At 45.6% G+C, this 15,352-nt stretch overlaps 1 protein-coding gene and 1 long non-coding RNA gene across 3 annotated transcripts in view; both read right to left on the bottom strand.

Moving 5' to 3' along the window:
* LOC149974574 (uncharacterized) overlaps positions 1–15,352 on the bottom strand; it is a 423,285-nt gene that overhangs the window by 244,745 nt on the left and 163,188 nt on the right. The window lies entirely within an intron of this gene.
* LOC110499309 (protein kinase C epsilon type) overlaps positions 1–15,352 on the bottom strand; it is a 158,732-nt gene that overhangs the window by 58,539 nt on the left and 84,841 nt on the right. For both annotated transcript variants that reach the window (XR_016489481.1, XM_090212943.1), the window contains exons 3-7: positions 12,211–12,379; positions 9,490–9,524; positions 9,230–9,324; positions 9,008–9,137; positions 4,853–4,995 (exon numbers count right to left, since the gene is read on the bottom strand). Coding sequence is in view for 1 of the 2 variants with exons in the window: in XM_090212943.1 (XP_090069069.1) it covers positions 4,853–4,995; positions 9,008–9,137; positions 9,230–9,324; positions 9,490–9,524; positions 12,211–12,379 (572 nt within the window). In the remaining variant the exon portion in view is untranslated. The remainder of the gene's footprint in view (positions 1–4,852; positions 4,996–9,007; positions 9,138–9,229; positions 9,325–9,489; positions 9,525–12,210; positions 12,380–15,352) is intronic.

The following is a 15,352-nucleotide window of genomic DNA, read 5'->3' as shown; positions in this document are numbered from 1 at the left end:
TGAAATTGCACTTATCCAGCCTACTTTCTTGTAAATATCCTTTGCTATCTGTTTTAAAATATGTGATTTTGTTTGTATGTATTGCAGAGGCGTGGACTCGAGTCACATGACTTGACTTGACTCGATTTAGACTTGAGACATATGACTTGAAATTATCTGGCCAGATTTTGTAATGTTTTGTCACTGATTTTGTGGCACAGAGTCTACGTGGATTAGGCTACTCTCAACGTAGCCAAAGACAGTATCTCACTTGCAAAAAAAACTCAGATTGGCTAGTGAAACTCACACTCGACCCTCTGATTGAATCAGCAAACTGTCAATCAACAGGTCGGGTGACCTACAGAAGTGCTGTGAGAAGGTTTTGGGGGTCTGCGAGTGTGAAACTGAATGGGAAAAAATACATAATATATAATACATAACTAGATATAGCCTCCCATTTATATTTTATATTTATACCTTTGTTTATTTGATCTGGTTACTAACACAGGCCTAGGGCATTGCACCAAATTCTTGAAATCTGTGTTTCAGAACCCAAAAATGCCTTGACTGTTGACCAATGACCAGTCATTAGCATTGGGGCGCAAAGGAGGGCGCACACAATCCAAATTAGTGACCAGAAAACACTTGTTTAATTTTCCCCGGTTTTACCTGGCAAAAACAGAGTAGTTTACCCACGTTAATATTTACCATATAAAGTAACGTTTAGCAACCCGCTATGGATGCATCTTTTCCACAATAGGCTAACTGGTGATTTCATTGACCATTTTCATATTTCAGATAGGCCTAGTTTGTGTGTGTTATAATTATATAACTCCGTGGTGGTACTGCATATGTCTAAAGATAGCTGTAACATCATACTACCTGCAATACTCATGGGATGAAGATGTAACATTCTGGCGAATTAACTAGGATATTTTTGAGGAAGAAAAAAAGACTACAGACAAATCATGCTTTCCATCTGATACTGCAACACCCCAGCCATATGATCCTGTAACCCCCGCTGCATACCGGTAGGGTAGGCCGTATGATCCTGTAACCCCCGCTGCATACCGGTAGGGTAGGCCGTATGATCCTGTTACACCCGCTGCATACCGGTAGGGTAGGCCATATGATCCTGTAACCCCCGCTGCATACCGGTAGTGTAGGCCGTATGACCCTGTAACCCCCGCTGCATACCGGTAGGGTAGACCATATGATCCTGTAACCCCCGCTGCATACCGGTAGAATAGGCCATATGATCCTGTAACCCCCGCTGCATACCGGTAGGGTAGGCCGTATGATCCTGTAACCCCCGCTGCATACCGGTAGGGTAGGCCATATGATCCTGTAACCCCCGCTGCATACCGGTAGGGTAGGCCGTATGATCCTGTTACCCCCGCTGCATACCGGTAGGGTAGGCCGTATGATCCTGTTACCCCCGCTGCATACCGGTAGGGTAGGCCGTATGATCCTGTAACCCCCGCTGCATACCGGTAGGGTAGGCCGTATGATCCTGTAACCCCCGCTGCATACCGGTAGGGTAGGCCATATGATCCTGTTACCCCCGCTACATACCGGTAGGGTAGGCCATATGATCCTGTAACCCCCGCTGCATACCGGTAGGGTAGGCCATATGATCCTGTAACCCCCGCTGCATACCGGTAGGGTAGGCCGTATGATCCTGTTACCCCCGCTGCATACCGGTAGAATAGGCCATATGATCCTGTAACCCCCGCTGCATACCGTTAGGGTAGGCCGTATGATCCTGTAACCCCCGCTGCATACCGGTAGGGTAGGCCGTATGATCCTGTAACCCCCGCTGCATACCGGTAGTGTAGGCCATATGATCCTGTAACCCCCGCTGCATACCGGTAGGGTAGGCCGTATGATCCTGTTACCCCCGCTGCATACCGGTAGAATAGGCCATATGATCCTGTAACCCCCGCTGCATACCGGTAGGGTAGGCCGTATGATCCTGTAACCCCCGCTGCATACCGGAAGGGTAGGCCGTATGATCCTGTAACCCCCGCTGCATACCGGTAGTGTAGGCCGTATGATCCTGTAACCCCCGCTGCATACCGGTAGTGTAGGCCGTATGATCCTGTAACCCCCGCTGCATACCGGTAGGATAGGCCATATGATCCTGTAACCCCCGCTGCATACCGGTAGGGTAGGCCATATGATCCTGTAACCCCCGCTGCATACCGGTAGGGTAGGCCGTATGATCCTGTAACCCCCGCTGCATACCGGTAGGGTAGGCCATATGATCCTGTAACCCCCGCTGCATACTGGTAGGGTAGGCCATATGATCCTGTAACCCCCGCTGCATACCAGTAGGGTAGGCCATATGATCCTGTAAACCCCCGCTGCATACCGGTAGGGTAGGCCGTATGATCCTGTTACCCCCGCTGCATACCGGTAGGGTAGGCCATATGATCCTGTAACCCCCGCTGCATACCGGTAGTGTAGGCCGTATGACCCTGTAACCCCCGCTGCATACCGGTAGGGTAGGCCGTATGATCCTGTAACCCCCGCTGCATACCGGTAGGGTAGGCCGTATGATCCTGTAACCCCCGCTGCATACCGGTAGTGTAGGCCATATGATCCTGTAACCCCCGCTGCATACCGGTAGGGTAGGCCGTATGATCCTGTTACCCCCGCTGCATACCGGTAGAATAGGCCGTATGATCCTGTAACCCCCGCTGCATACCGGTAGGGTAGGCCGTATGATCCTGTAACCCCCGCTGCATACCGGTAGGGTAGGCCGTATGATCCTGTAACCCCCTCTGCATACCGGTAGTGTAGGCCGTATGATCCTGTAACCCCCGCTGCATACCGGTAGTGTAGGCCATATGATCCTGTAACCCCCGCTGCATACTGGTAGGGTAGGCCATATGATCCTTTAACCCCCGCTGCATACCGGTAGGGTAGGCCATATGATCCTGTAACCCCCGCTGCATACCGGTAGGGTAGGCCATATGATCCTGTAACCCCCGCTGCATACTGGTAGGGTAGGCCATATGATCCTGTAACCCCCGCTGCATACCGGTAGGGTAGGCCGTATGATCCTGTAACCCCCGCTGCATACCAGTAGGGTAGGCCATATGATCCTGTAACCCCCGCTGCATACCAGTAGGGTAGGCTGTATGATCCTGTAACCACCGCTGCATACTGGTAGGGTAGGCTGTATGATCCTGTAAACCCCCGCTGCATACCGGTAGGGTAGGCTGTATGATCCTGTAACCCCCGCTGCATACCAGTAGGGTAGGCCATATGATCCTGTAACCCCCGCTGCATACCAGTAGGGTAGGCTGTATGATCCTGTAACCACCGCTGCATACTGGTAGGGTAGGCTGTATGATCCTGTAAACCCCCGCTGCATACCAGTAGGGTAGGCTGTATGATCCTGTAACCACCGCTGCATACTGGTAGGGTAGGCTGTATGATCCTGTAAACCCCCGCTGCATACCAGTAGGGTAGGCTGTATGATCCTGTAACCACCGCTGCATACTGGTAGGGTAGGCTGTATGATCCTGTAAACCCCCGCTGCATACCAGTAGGGTAGGCTGTATGATCCTGTAACCACCGCTGCATACTGGTAGGGTAGGCCATATGATCCTGTAAACCCCCGCTGCATACCAGTAGGGTAGGCTGTATGATCCTGTAACCTCCAGATCTCAGAACTGTTTTGTAGTGTATTATTTTTTCAAAACCCATTAAGGTCCTCATCTTAAAGGTACCTAAAGTACAGAGTATCCAAATCCTGAGACATTTGTAAAAACATTTTTAAGTGGGTGCAATAGCAGATACAGTTCGGCCATAAGACTCTATCACTTCTGAATTAGGCATGTTCAGATCTTAAGAAGACTGTAGCTATTTGAATACAGAAATGATAGAATAACACTATTTTACCAAGATAGAGTCAGAATACATCATGAAATACATTAAGAAATGCATTATGATCTTTAGATAAATTACTGTCATCACTGAACAGCGATGTGACATCATTTACTTTTTTTGTTATTGCTTGCATGCCATTATTGCTGGCTAGACTGGCCTAGACCATACTTAGAGGGAGATGGCAAAGATGTGTTCTGATTGGTCCGTCTATATTTGCTCAGGCTTGTGATTGGATTGCAGATAGACCCTTATAGCACCAATTTCAAATGGATTTATGCAGATAGAACTTTCTAGTTGTAAATTTTTTTTCACAGAAAATTGACTTTAAAAATAATATAACTTTACAAACATATGAAGAACCATCTAAAGATCTATTACATGTGACTAACTCATTTCTGACTAAAATGTCAGATAGAACCTTATAGTCCCTAGGTCTCGATTTGTAGTTGAACAAGTCATTGCATGTATAGATTTGTTTTACTTGACTTGGAAAAACTGGTGACTCGACTCCACTTGACTTGACTCTTAGAATGCACAACTTGGTATTGACTCAAGACTCGACCCGTTTGACTTGGGACTCGACTTGAGACTTGGACCTTATGACTCAAATAATATTGACATGGTCCCACCTCTGATGTATTGTGACTGCTGCAAAATGAATTGCCTCATTGAGGACATAAACATTTTCTGAATCTGAATTCTCATCAATTATTGCCCTGATCACCCCCTGCCCCTACCCATACCCCTGCTCCTCGCCCATACCCCTACCCATACCCCTGTTCCTTGCCCATAAACATACCCCTACCCTTTGCCCCTGCCCCAAACCCCTGCTCCTTGCCCATACCCCTTTCTCTCGCCCCTGCCCCATGCTCCTTACCCCTCTCCCCTGCCCCATGCCCCTGGCAGTGCCCCCTAACCCTGGCAGTTCCCCCTGACCCTGGAAGTGTCCCTTGCTCATGGCGGTTTCTCTGACCTTTTTCCTCCTCTGGGCACTGCTGGAGATCTTGTCTGGTGTGACCCCCAGGTCAGACAGAACCTTGGCGATGCCCCTCGCGTCCACCCCACAGTTAGGAGCCACGTTACTTTCACAGCGTCTGTGTACATTCACCTTACAGACTGAGAGAAAGACCATGGTTACATCACATGCACATTCACCTTACAGACAGAGACAGACCATCGTTACACCACATGTACATTCACCTTACAGACTGAGACAGACAATGGTTACACCACATGCACATTCACCTTACAGACTGAGACAGACCATCGTTACACCACATGTACATTCACCTTACAGACTGAGACAGACAATGGTTACATCACATGCACATTCACCTTACAGACTGAGACAGACAATGGTTACATCACATGCACATTCACCTTACAGACTGAGACAGACCATAGTTACACCACATGTACATTCACCTTACAGACAGAGAGAATCCTTGCTATTGGAGTGCATCACAATCGTCTTGACAAGTAACACATGTTGTGAGAATTTACTATGTTAGATTAGAATTCTTTATTGTCTGATCTTCACAGATATTTACTTTACGTACAACAACATTTACTGTGAAATGTGAAAGACATGGCAAAGACCAGACATAACATCAAACATACACATTCATGAAAAAACAAAACAAGAATGACAGTTTAAGGACTCTTACCCCTTCCTTCCACATTACATAGCTGTCCCTCCTATACTCAATCTTTTTTTATTATAATTTTCTGTTGTTGTTGGTGGGGGGTAGATCAGCTTTCATATTGCAGATAGATTGTAGCTTCCATCAATGTAATTGTCTGCATCATTTCCAATCCCCCATATATTTTTTAAGTCATATATATATATATATATATCTATATACAGTGGGGCAAAAAAGTATTTAGTCAGCCACCAATTGTGCAAGTTTTCCCACTTAAAAAGATGAGAGAGGCCTGTAATTTTCATCATAGGTACACTTCAACTATGACAGACAAAATGAGAGAAAAAAATACTGAATTTATGAATTTATTTGCAAATTATGGTGGAAAATAAGTATTTGGTCACCAACAAACAAGAGAGATTTCTGGCTCTCACAGACCTGTAACTTCTTCTTTAAGCGGCTCCTCTGTCCTCCACTCGTTACCTGTATTAATGGCACCTGATTGAACTTGTTATCAGTATAAAAGACACCTGTCTACAACCTCAAACAGTCACACTCCAAACTCCACTATGGCCAAGACCAAAGAGCTGTCAAAGGACACCAGAAACAAAATTGTAGACCTGCACCAGGCTGGGAAGACTGAATCTGCAATAGGTAAGCAGCTTGGTTTGAAGAAATCTACTGTGGGAGCAATTATTAGGAAATGGAAGACATACAAGACCACTGATAATCTCCCTCGATCTGGGGCTCCACGCAAGATCTCACCCCGTGGGGTCAAAATGATCACAAGAACGGTGAGCAAAAGTTCCAGAACCACACGGGGGGACCTAGTGAATGACCTGCAGAGAGCTGGGACCAAAGTAACAAAGCCTACCATCAGTAACACACTACGCCGCCAGGGTCTCAAATCCTGCAGAGCCAGACGTGTCCCCCTGCTTAAGCCAGTACATGTCCAGGCCCGTCTAAAGTTTGCTAGAGAGCATTTGGATGATCCAGAAGAAGATTGGAAGAATGTCATATGGTCAGATGAAACCAAAATATAACTTTTTGGTAAAAACCCAACTCGTCGTGTTTGGAGGACAAAGAATGCTGAGTTGCATCCAAAGAACACCACTAAGGGACCAGGATGACTGATCCGTGTAAAGGAAAGAATGAATGGGCCATGTATCGTGAGATTTTGAGTGAAAACCTCCTTCCATCAGCAAGGGCATTGAAGATGAAATGTGGCTGGGTCTTTCAGCATGACAATGATCCCAAACACACCGCCCGGGCAACGAAGGAGTGGCTTCGTAAGAAGCATTTCAAGGTCCTGGAGTCAACCCCAGATCTCAACCCCATAGAAAATATTTGGAGGGAGTTGAAAGTCCGTGTTGCCCAGCAACAGCCCCAAAACATCACTGCTCTAGAGGAGATCTGCATGGAGGAATGGGCCAAAATACCAGCAACAGTGTGTGAAAACCTTGTGAAGACTTACAGAAAACGTTTGACCTCTGTCATTGCCAACAAAGGGTATATAACAAAGTATTGAGATAAACTTTTGTTATTGACCAAATACTTATTTTCCACCATCATTTGCAAATAAATTCATTAAAAATCCTACAATGTGATTTTCTGGATTTTTTTCCTCATTTTGTCTGTCATAGTTGAAGTGTACCTATGATGAAAATTACAGGCCTCTCTCATATTTTTAAGTGGGAGAACTTACACAATTGGTGGCTGACTAAATATTTTTTTGCCCCACTGTATATACATAAAGTGCATTCGGAAAATATTCAGACCCCTTGACTTTTTCCACATTTTGTTATTTTACAGCCTTATTCTAAAATAGAAATGAGCATGAGATGTTTCTTCAACTTGATTGGAGTCCACTTGTGGTAAATTCAGTTGATTGGACATGATTTGGAAATGCACATATCTGTCTATATAACGTCCCACAGTTGACAGTGCATGTCCGAGCAAACACCAAGCCATGAGGTCGAAGGAATTGTCCATAGAGTTCTGAGACAGGATTGTGTTGAGGCACAGACCTGGAAAAGGGTACCAAAACATTTCTACAGCATTGAAGGTACCCAAGAACACAGTGGCCTCCATCATTCTTAAATGGAAGAAGTTTGGAACCACCAAGACTCTGCTCTGCCAAACTGAGCAATCGGGGGAGAAGGGCCTTGGTCAGGGAGGTGACCAAGAACCCGATGGTCACTCTGAAAGAGCTCTAGAATTCCTCTGTGGAGATGGGAGAACCTTCCAGAAGGGCAACCATCTCTGCAGCACTCCACCAATCAGGCCTTTATGGTAGAGTGGCCAGACGGAAGCCACTCCTCAGTAAAAGGTACATGACAGCCCGCTTGGAGGAAACCTAGGCACCTAAAAGATTCTCAGACCATGAGAAATAAGATTCTCAGGGCTGATGAAACCAAGATTGAAGTCCTTGGCCTCACGTCTGGAGGAAACCTAGCACCAACCCTATGGTGAAGCATGGTGGTGGCAGCATCATGCTGTGGGGATATTTCTTTGCGGCAGGGACTGGGAAACTAGTCAGGATCGAGTGAAAGATGAACGGAGCAAAGTACAGAGAGATCCTTGTTGAAAACCTGCTCCAGAGCACTCAGGACCTCAGACTTGGGCGAACGTTCACCTTCCAACAGGATAACGACCCAAAGCACACAGCCAAGACAACGCAGGAGAGGCTTCGGGACAAGTCTCTGAATGTCCTTGAGTAGCTCAGCCAGAGCCCGGACTTGAACCCGAACAAACTTGATCTCAAACCCGATCTCTGGATACCTGAAAATAGCTGTGCAGTGATGCTTACCTTCCATCCTGACAGAGCTTGAGAGGATCTGCAGAGGAAAATGGGAGAAACTCCCCAAATATAGGTGTGCCAAGCCTGTAGCGTCATACCCAAGAAGACTCGAGGCTGTAATCGCTGCCAAAGGTGCTTCAACAAAGTACAGAGTATTGGGTCTGAATACTTATGTAAATGTGATATTTCCATTTTTTTATTTTTTATATACATTTGCAAAAAATGTAAAAACCTGTTTTACCTTTGTCATTATGTGGTATTGTGTGTAGACTGATGAGGTAAAAAAAATGAATTCATTATAGAGTAAGGCTGTAACATAACACAATGTGGGAAAAGTCAAGGGGTCTGAATACTTTCTGAATAAACCGTATATATAAATATACATACATATACACATGCATATCCTATACTCAATCTTACACATCCCCTTAATGTCCAAGGTCCCTGAGCGTTGCACATAATGTTATTGCACACCACTATAGTTTCAATGTCCGTGATTAGTAGTGAGTTGTAGTGCATTTGTTTATATATGTCAGTGTGTGTGTGTGTGTGTGTGTGTGTGTGTGTGTGTGTGTGTATCTGTGTGTGTGTGTGTGTGTGTGTGTGTGTGTGTGTGTGTGTGTGTGTGTGTGTGTGTGTGTGTGTTTGTGCGTATGCCTGTGTGTGTGCTTGTGTGCTGGCATACCTTTGCATTGCAGCCCTTGTCTGAGCAGTCCCCACAATAGTGATCCACAGTGGTCACAGAAGGTTAGGACTTTGAAGTTGTGAATACCAAACTTATGAGGCATATTAACACTGAACCGCTGGGATCCAACCTGCAGGGGGAGACAAAGAACACTGATAATAACACAGTCACACCCCTAGATTGATTCACCTCATAATAACTAATATGTGGAGAGATGCCTACCTCCTCTGGTGTAGTGTCCTCCTTGTCTTTCTTCATCCCAGCACACTTTGTGATGATGAGCTCGTGGCAGCGCTTATGGACTACACACGTGCACACTAGGAGACACCAGACAACTCAGTCATTCACTTCCATTTCAACACGTTAGTTGACTAATCCCCAAAGGCCCTATTACGTATAGAGTGATAGGAATACATATTGGTGTGCAGATAGATGTCACACAGAGAAAGTGCCAGTAAGGAGAGAGAAAGTAGCTATATCACCTTGACACTGGTAGCCCTGTTTCCCGATCACACCCCTGTTGAGATAGATACATAGTCTCACTGACATTTCACTCAATGCAACATAGAGTCAGATTCAAAATGGAACATTATTATATTAGATCAGTGGAATTGTAAGGTGTTGCTTAGAATGAAGTGCATATGTTTGCATCCAAAATAAATATTTCCTGACCCAATTTAAAACGTTTCAAACTCCTTGCTATATTTGAAGACCCTCACAACTTTGTCACATTCACATACTTTTTTTTCATGTTTCTGATTGAAGGCACAATCTGTAATTTCAACAGCCTGACTGTGCTTCAAGTAAACTGTAATTAAAGCTATTTTTCCCTTTTCCTGTTGAAAAACAATACCCCACGTATAAATACAGTAATGTGGACAACACTTGAAGGTAAAAAAATATGTTTTGACCAGAATTTCGTTTTTTAGGCAGAAGTGCAAACTTCATGTAGTCGGCCATTCAGGGAGTTGGTCAATGGTGCCCTCTGATGTCATCGGCCTCCCCCCTTGCTTGGGGGAACAATGGAGAAACAATAGAGTACCACAATATGAGTCATAATACCCATTAAACCTAGCGGTCAAACAAGGAACTGGTTCCAATCGTTTGTCCACCATTCATTTTTCCCATAAGGGATTTTTAGAAACACTTAAAATAATGGCTGTATTTCGTGTAGGCATTTGATAACCATGTACAACTTTAACCATGTACTACTTCAATCAATATATTCACCTGTATTTACACCCCCAAAATTAAATGGTAATTAGTTGCTAATGTGGCTATCATAAAGAACTACAAATGCCATGATGATTTGGACGAGACTGCCGAATCGAGGCAAAGGTAAGAATCTCTGGATTAACTGTCTAAAGCTAGGTACATTTAGTATTAAATAAATTGACTACATTTATTTTACATTGACAATTCTGTAAACTGTCTTGGGCACCCTTTAAATTGACACAATACCTGTTAGCAAAGGTGTCAGCTAGAGACGATGTGCAGGAGATTGCAGGGATTTGTAGTCTTGCATGATGTCTACGTTGATGCTAATTAGCATTTTCGAATCTGAGAGTAAATAGAGCCGAATATATTGATAAAAGTCACCTTGTCCGAGAGAGATTTACACGGTTATCAAAACATCATGCCAGGGTAAGACTACACAAAACCCAGCCCTTATTTGAAGTGTTTCTAAAATAAAAGGAATGATGGAAAAACGATAGGAACCATTTCCATGTTTGACCATTAGATTTGATGGGTATTATGACACCTCCAATGTGGGGCTCTATAGAGAACAAAAGAGGAAAGGCCCACCCCCCCACTAGTGCCATGTCATGAGGATACCTGGACCACCAATTGAGGTGTGCCTTTTGCTAAGTAAATCAGGTGATACATGCAGACTGGAGTGCGACTTTAATTGAAATTGAACCATTGAACAGCAGGAATTCTTACAGACTGTGCCTCTCAGTCTAATTTAATAAGTTAATCAGGTACATTGCTAGGTGCTACATGTCAGGTTCCCGAGCCAGAGCAGTGTGTTCTGCCACCTTTAGCAGAGCTGTCACTGTGGCAATGTAGCCATATTTTATGGCTGAGTCGGGGTGTGAGAGGGGGAGGAGGGGGTGGAGGGAAGATGGAGAGGCTGGGCCTGAAATAGCCACAGCTGTGTGCTAACACTCTTTATCACCTCTGTCAGGGAGCCACATCACACCATTACCCCCCTGTTACACTTATGGCCAATTTCCACCTGAGACTTACCTCAGTGTTTTACCAAAAAGGCTCAGACTTTTTTGTTTCCACCTCCATGGACCATCTCCAGTGTCTCACTGGGCAATGGCCTCAGCTGACCTGCTCTGACTTGGGGCCAAGGCCCTGGAAACTGGGTCTTTTTAGCTGGCATTTACAGAAAAATGGCTAACTGTGAACATGGGTTAACAACTTCCACGGCAAACACCTTCTCACAAAGCAACTGTCTTGATGATGCAGAGGTTGTTGATTCTGCTCTTCACACGTCTTTTGTGTCACACTCCTGATGGAAACACAGTTCGCCTAAAATAAGACTAGAGCTTTTACATGAACATACACACTGACGACACACTGGTGTGGAGTAAGTCTCAGGTGGAAATGGGAGCATCTGAAATTGTGACAGTATCCTGCAGTCAGTTAGGGACCTTTTCACAGCGACACTCTGTGTTTCAAAGTTCATCAGAGAACTGGAGGCACTTGTCAGTGAGAGAAAGACTATTGTGCACTGCCATCAAGACTCCTGTTGTATCAATGAGATACTGTTTAAAGTAACATCAACCTGTAGGCAGGCACTGTTCCCAGTTCAGATCAGACTCTTCTCACAGCTTTAAGACACTCGGACTCTGTGTGCACTACAGTGATTTGTTAGGTCATAAGCCCTGGGAAGCAGGAATTGTCAGCTTGTACTACAGATGCGTGCTTGGTGCATGTAGCTTGGTGCATGTAGCTTGGTGCATGTAGCTTGGTGCATGTAGCTTGGTGCATGTAGCTTGGTGCCATCGGGGAACAGAGAACCAGCTGGACTCTCCAGGATAAAGCTTCCACTGTCACACTGTAATGGCTAGCCTAGGGGCTTTTCCCACTGTCTCCATGGCAACACTGACAGACAAGAGCACCGACTGTCCATGACCACGCATATAAAGTCTCTATAAGCTGACGTAGGTAGGTGTGTGTGTGTCTCTCACCATATAAAGTCTCTGCAGTGGGAGCAGTAGGTAGGCTGTCGTAGGTATGTGGCCATGAACTTGTGTCCGTTGACCTGATGGACCCTCCTTCGTACGGCACCCTGCCTCTTCCTTGGCCGCATGCGCTCCCGAAACACACGCTCCTCTGCATTCTCACTGGAGCCTGGAGCTGGAGAAACATATTATTAGCAAAACCAAGGAATCATAAGATTGTAACATGGGAAACACATGACTTCCTATTTAATGTATCAACTGGTACACAACAGAATGCCACAAGAAGGAGGCTGATGAATTATTTCACATTGGTGAAGAGTCTGCCAGTAGTATGCTTCTCCACAGTGCTACTCCAACACCCATACAGCTGGGAGGGAATGGAACAGTCTAGTGCTACTCCAACCCCCATACAGCTGGGAGGGAATGGAACAGTCTAGTGCTACTCCAACCCCCATACAGCTGGGAGGGAATGGAATAGTCTAGTGCTACTCCAAACACCCTAGCTGGGAGGGAATGGAACAGTCTAGTGCTACTCAAAACACCCTAGCTGGGAGGGAATGGAACAGTCTAGTGCTACTCCAAACACCCTAGCTGAGAGGGAATGGAACAGTCTAGTGCTACTCCAAACACCCTAGCTGGGAGGGAATGGAACAGTCTAGTGCTACTCCAAACACCCTAGCTGGGAGGGAACGGAACAGTCTAGTGCTACTCCAAACACCCTAGCTGGGAGGGAATGGAACAGTCTAGTGCTACTCCAAACACCCTAGCTGGGAGGGAATGGAACAGTCTAGTGCTACTCCAAACACCCTAGCTGGGAGGGAATGGAACAGTCTAGTGCTACTCCAAACACCCTAGCTGGGAGGGAAGGGAACAGTCTAGTGCTACTCCAAACACCCTAGCTGGGAGGGAATGTCCAGTGCTTAAGCAACAAGGCCCGAAGGGGTGTGGTATATGGCCAATATACCACATTCTTAGGCACGAAACCTAAGAGGGTGCCTGGACACAGCCCTTAGCCGTGGTACACTACATGACCAAAAGTGGGAGGATACCTGCTTGTCGAACATCTCATTACAAAATCATGGGCTTGAATATGGAGTTGTTTCCCCCTTTGCTGCTATAACAGCCTCCAGTCTTCTGGGAAGGCTTTCCACTAGATGTTGGAACATTGTTGAGGGGACTTTCTTCCATTCAGCCACAAGAGCAGGTCGGGCACTAATGTTGGACGACTAGGCCTGGCTCGCAGTCAGCGATTCAATTCATCCCAAAGGTGTTTGATGGGGTTGAGGTCAGGGCTCTGTGCAGGCCAGTCAAGTTCTTACACACCGATCTCGAAAATAACATTTTTGTATGAACCTCGCTTTGTACACAGGGGCATTGTCATGCTGAAACAGGAAAGGGCATTCCCCAAACTGTTGCCACAAAGTTGGAAGCACAAAATTGTCTATAGAGTTAAGATTTCCCTTCAATGGATCTAAGGGGCCAGAACCATGAAAAACAGCCCCAGACCATTATTCCTCCTCCACCAAACTTTACAGTTGGCACTATGCATTGCTGCAGGTAGCGTTCTCCTGGCATCCGTTAAACTAAGATTCATCCATCAGACTGCCAGATGGTGAAGCGTGATTCATCACTCCAGAGAGATTTACACCACTCCAGCCGACGCTTGGCATTGTGCATGGTTATCTTAGGCTTGTGTTCGGCTGCTCGGCCATGGAAACCCAATTCATGAAGCTTCCGACAAAAAGTTATTGTGGTGACGTTGCTTCCAGAGGCAGTTTTGCAACTATTTTTACATGCTACGTGCTTCAGCAGTCAGTGGTCCCGTTCTGTGAGCTTGTGTGGCCTAATACTTCGTGGCTGAGCAGTTGTTGCTCATGGACGTTTCCACATCACAATAACAGCACTTACAGTTGACCGGGGCAGCTCGAGCAGGGCAGACATTTTACGAACTGACTTGTTGGTAAGGTGGCACTATGACGGTGCCACGTTGTAAGTCACTGAGCTCTTCAGTAAGGCTATTCTACTGCCAATGTTTGTCTATGGAGTTTGCATGGCTGTGTGCTCGATTTTATACACCTGTCATCAATAGTGTGGCTGAAATAGCCAAATCCACTAATTTGAAGGGGTGTCCACATACTTTTGTACATATAGTGCCTTTGGAAAGTATTCAGACCCTTTGACTTTTTCCATATTTTGTTACGTTACAGCCTTATTCTAAAATGGATTTAAAAAAACAAACATTTTATCTACACACTATACCGCAATCTACACACTATACCGCATAATGATGAAGTAAAAAACGTTTTTTAGACATTTTTGCAAATGTATTAAATATAACAGAAATACCTTATTTACATAAGTATTCAGACTCTTCGCTATGAGACTCAGGTGCATCCTGTTTCCATTGATCCTCCTTGAGATGTTTCTACAACTTGATTGGAGTCCACCTATGGTAAATTCAATTGATTGGACATGATTTGGAAAAGCACACACCTGTCTATATAAGGTCCCACAGTTGACAGTGCATGTCAGAGCAAAAACCAAGCTATGAGGTCGAAGGAATTGTCCGTAGAGCTCCGAGACAGGATTGTGTCGAGGGACAGATCTGGGTAAGGGTACCAAAACATTTCTGCAGCATTGAAGGTCCCCAAGAACACAGTGGCCTCCATCATTCTTAAATGGAAGAAGTGTGGAACCACCAAGACTCTTCCTACAGCTAGCCGCACGACCAAACTGAGCAATCGGGAGTAAGGGCCTTGGTCAGGGAGGTGACCAATAACCTGATGTTCACTCTGACAGAGCACTAGAGTTCCTCTGTGGAACCTTTAGGCCTTTATGGAAGAGTGGCCAGACGGAAGCACTCCTTAATAAAAGACACATGGCAGCCCGCTTGGAGTTTGCCAAAAGGCACCTAAAGACTCTCAGACCCTAAGAAACAAGATTCTCTGGTCTGATGAAACCAAGATCCAACTCTTTGACCTGAATGCCAAGCGTCACCTCTGGAGGAAACCTGGCACCATCCTTACGATGAAGCATGGTGGTGGCAGCATCATACTGTGGGGATGTTTTTCATCCCGAAGGTTCACCTTCCAATAGGACAACGACCCTAAGCACACAGCCAAGACAAGACAGGATTGGCTTCAGGACA

This window comes from Oncorhynchus mykiss, chromosome 20 (genome assembly GCF_057628025.1).
Source record: "Oncorhynchus mykiss isolate SJ-2025 chromosome 20, ASM5762802v1, whole genome shotgun sequence".
NCBI classification, from domain to species: Eukaryota; Metazoa; Chordata; class Actinopteri; order Salmoniformes; family Salmonidae; genus Oncorhynchus; species Oncorhynchus mykiss.
Note: the sequence above shows the minus strand (reverse complement) of the source record. Positions and strands in the feature narration are given on the sequence as shown.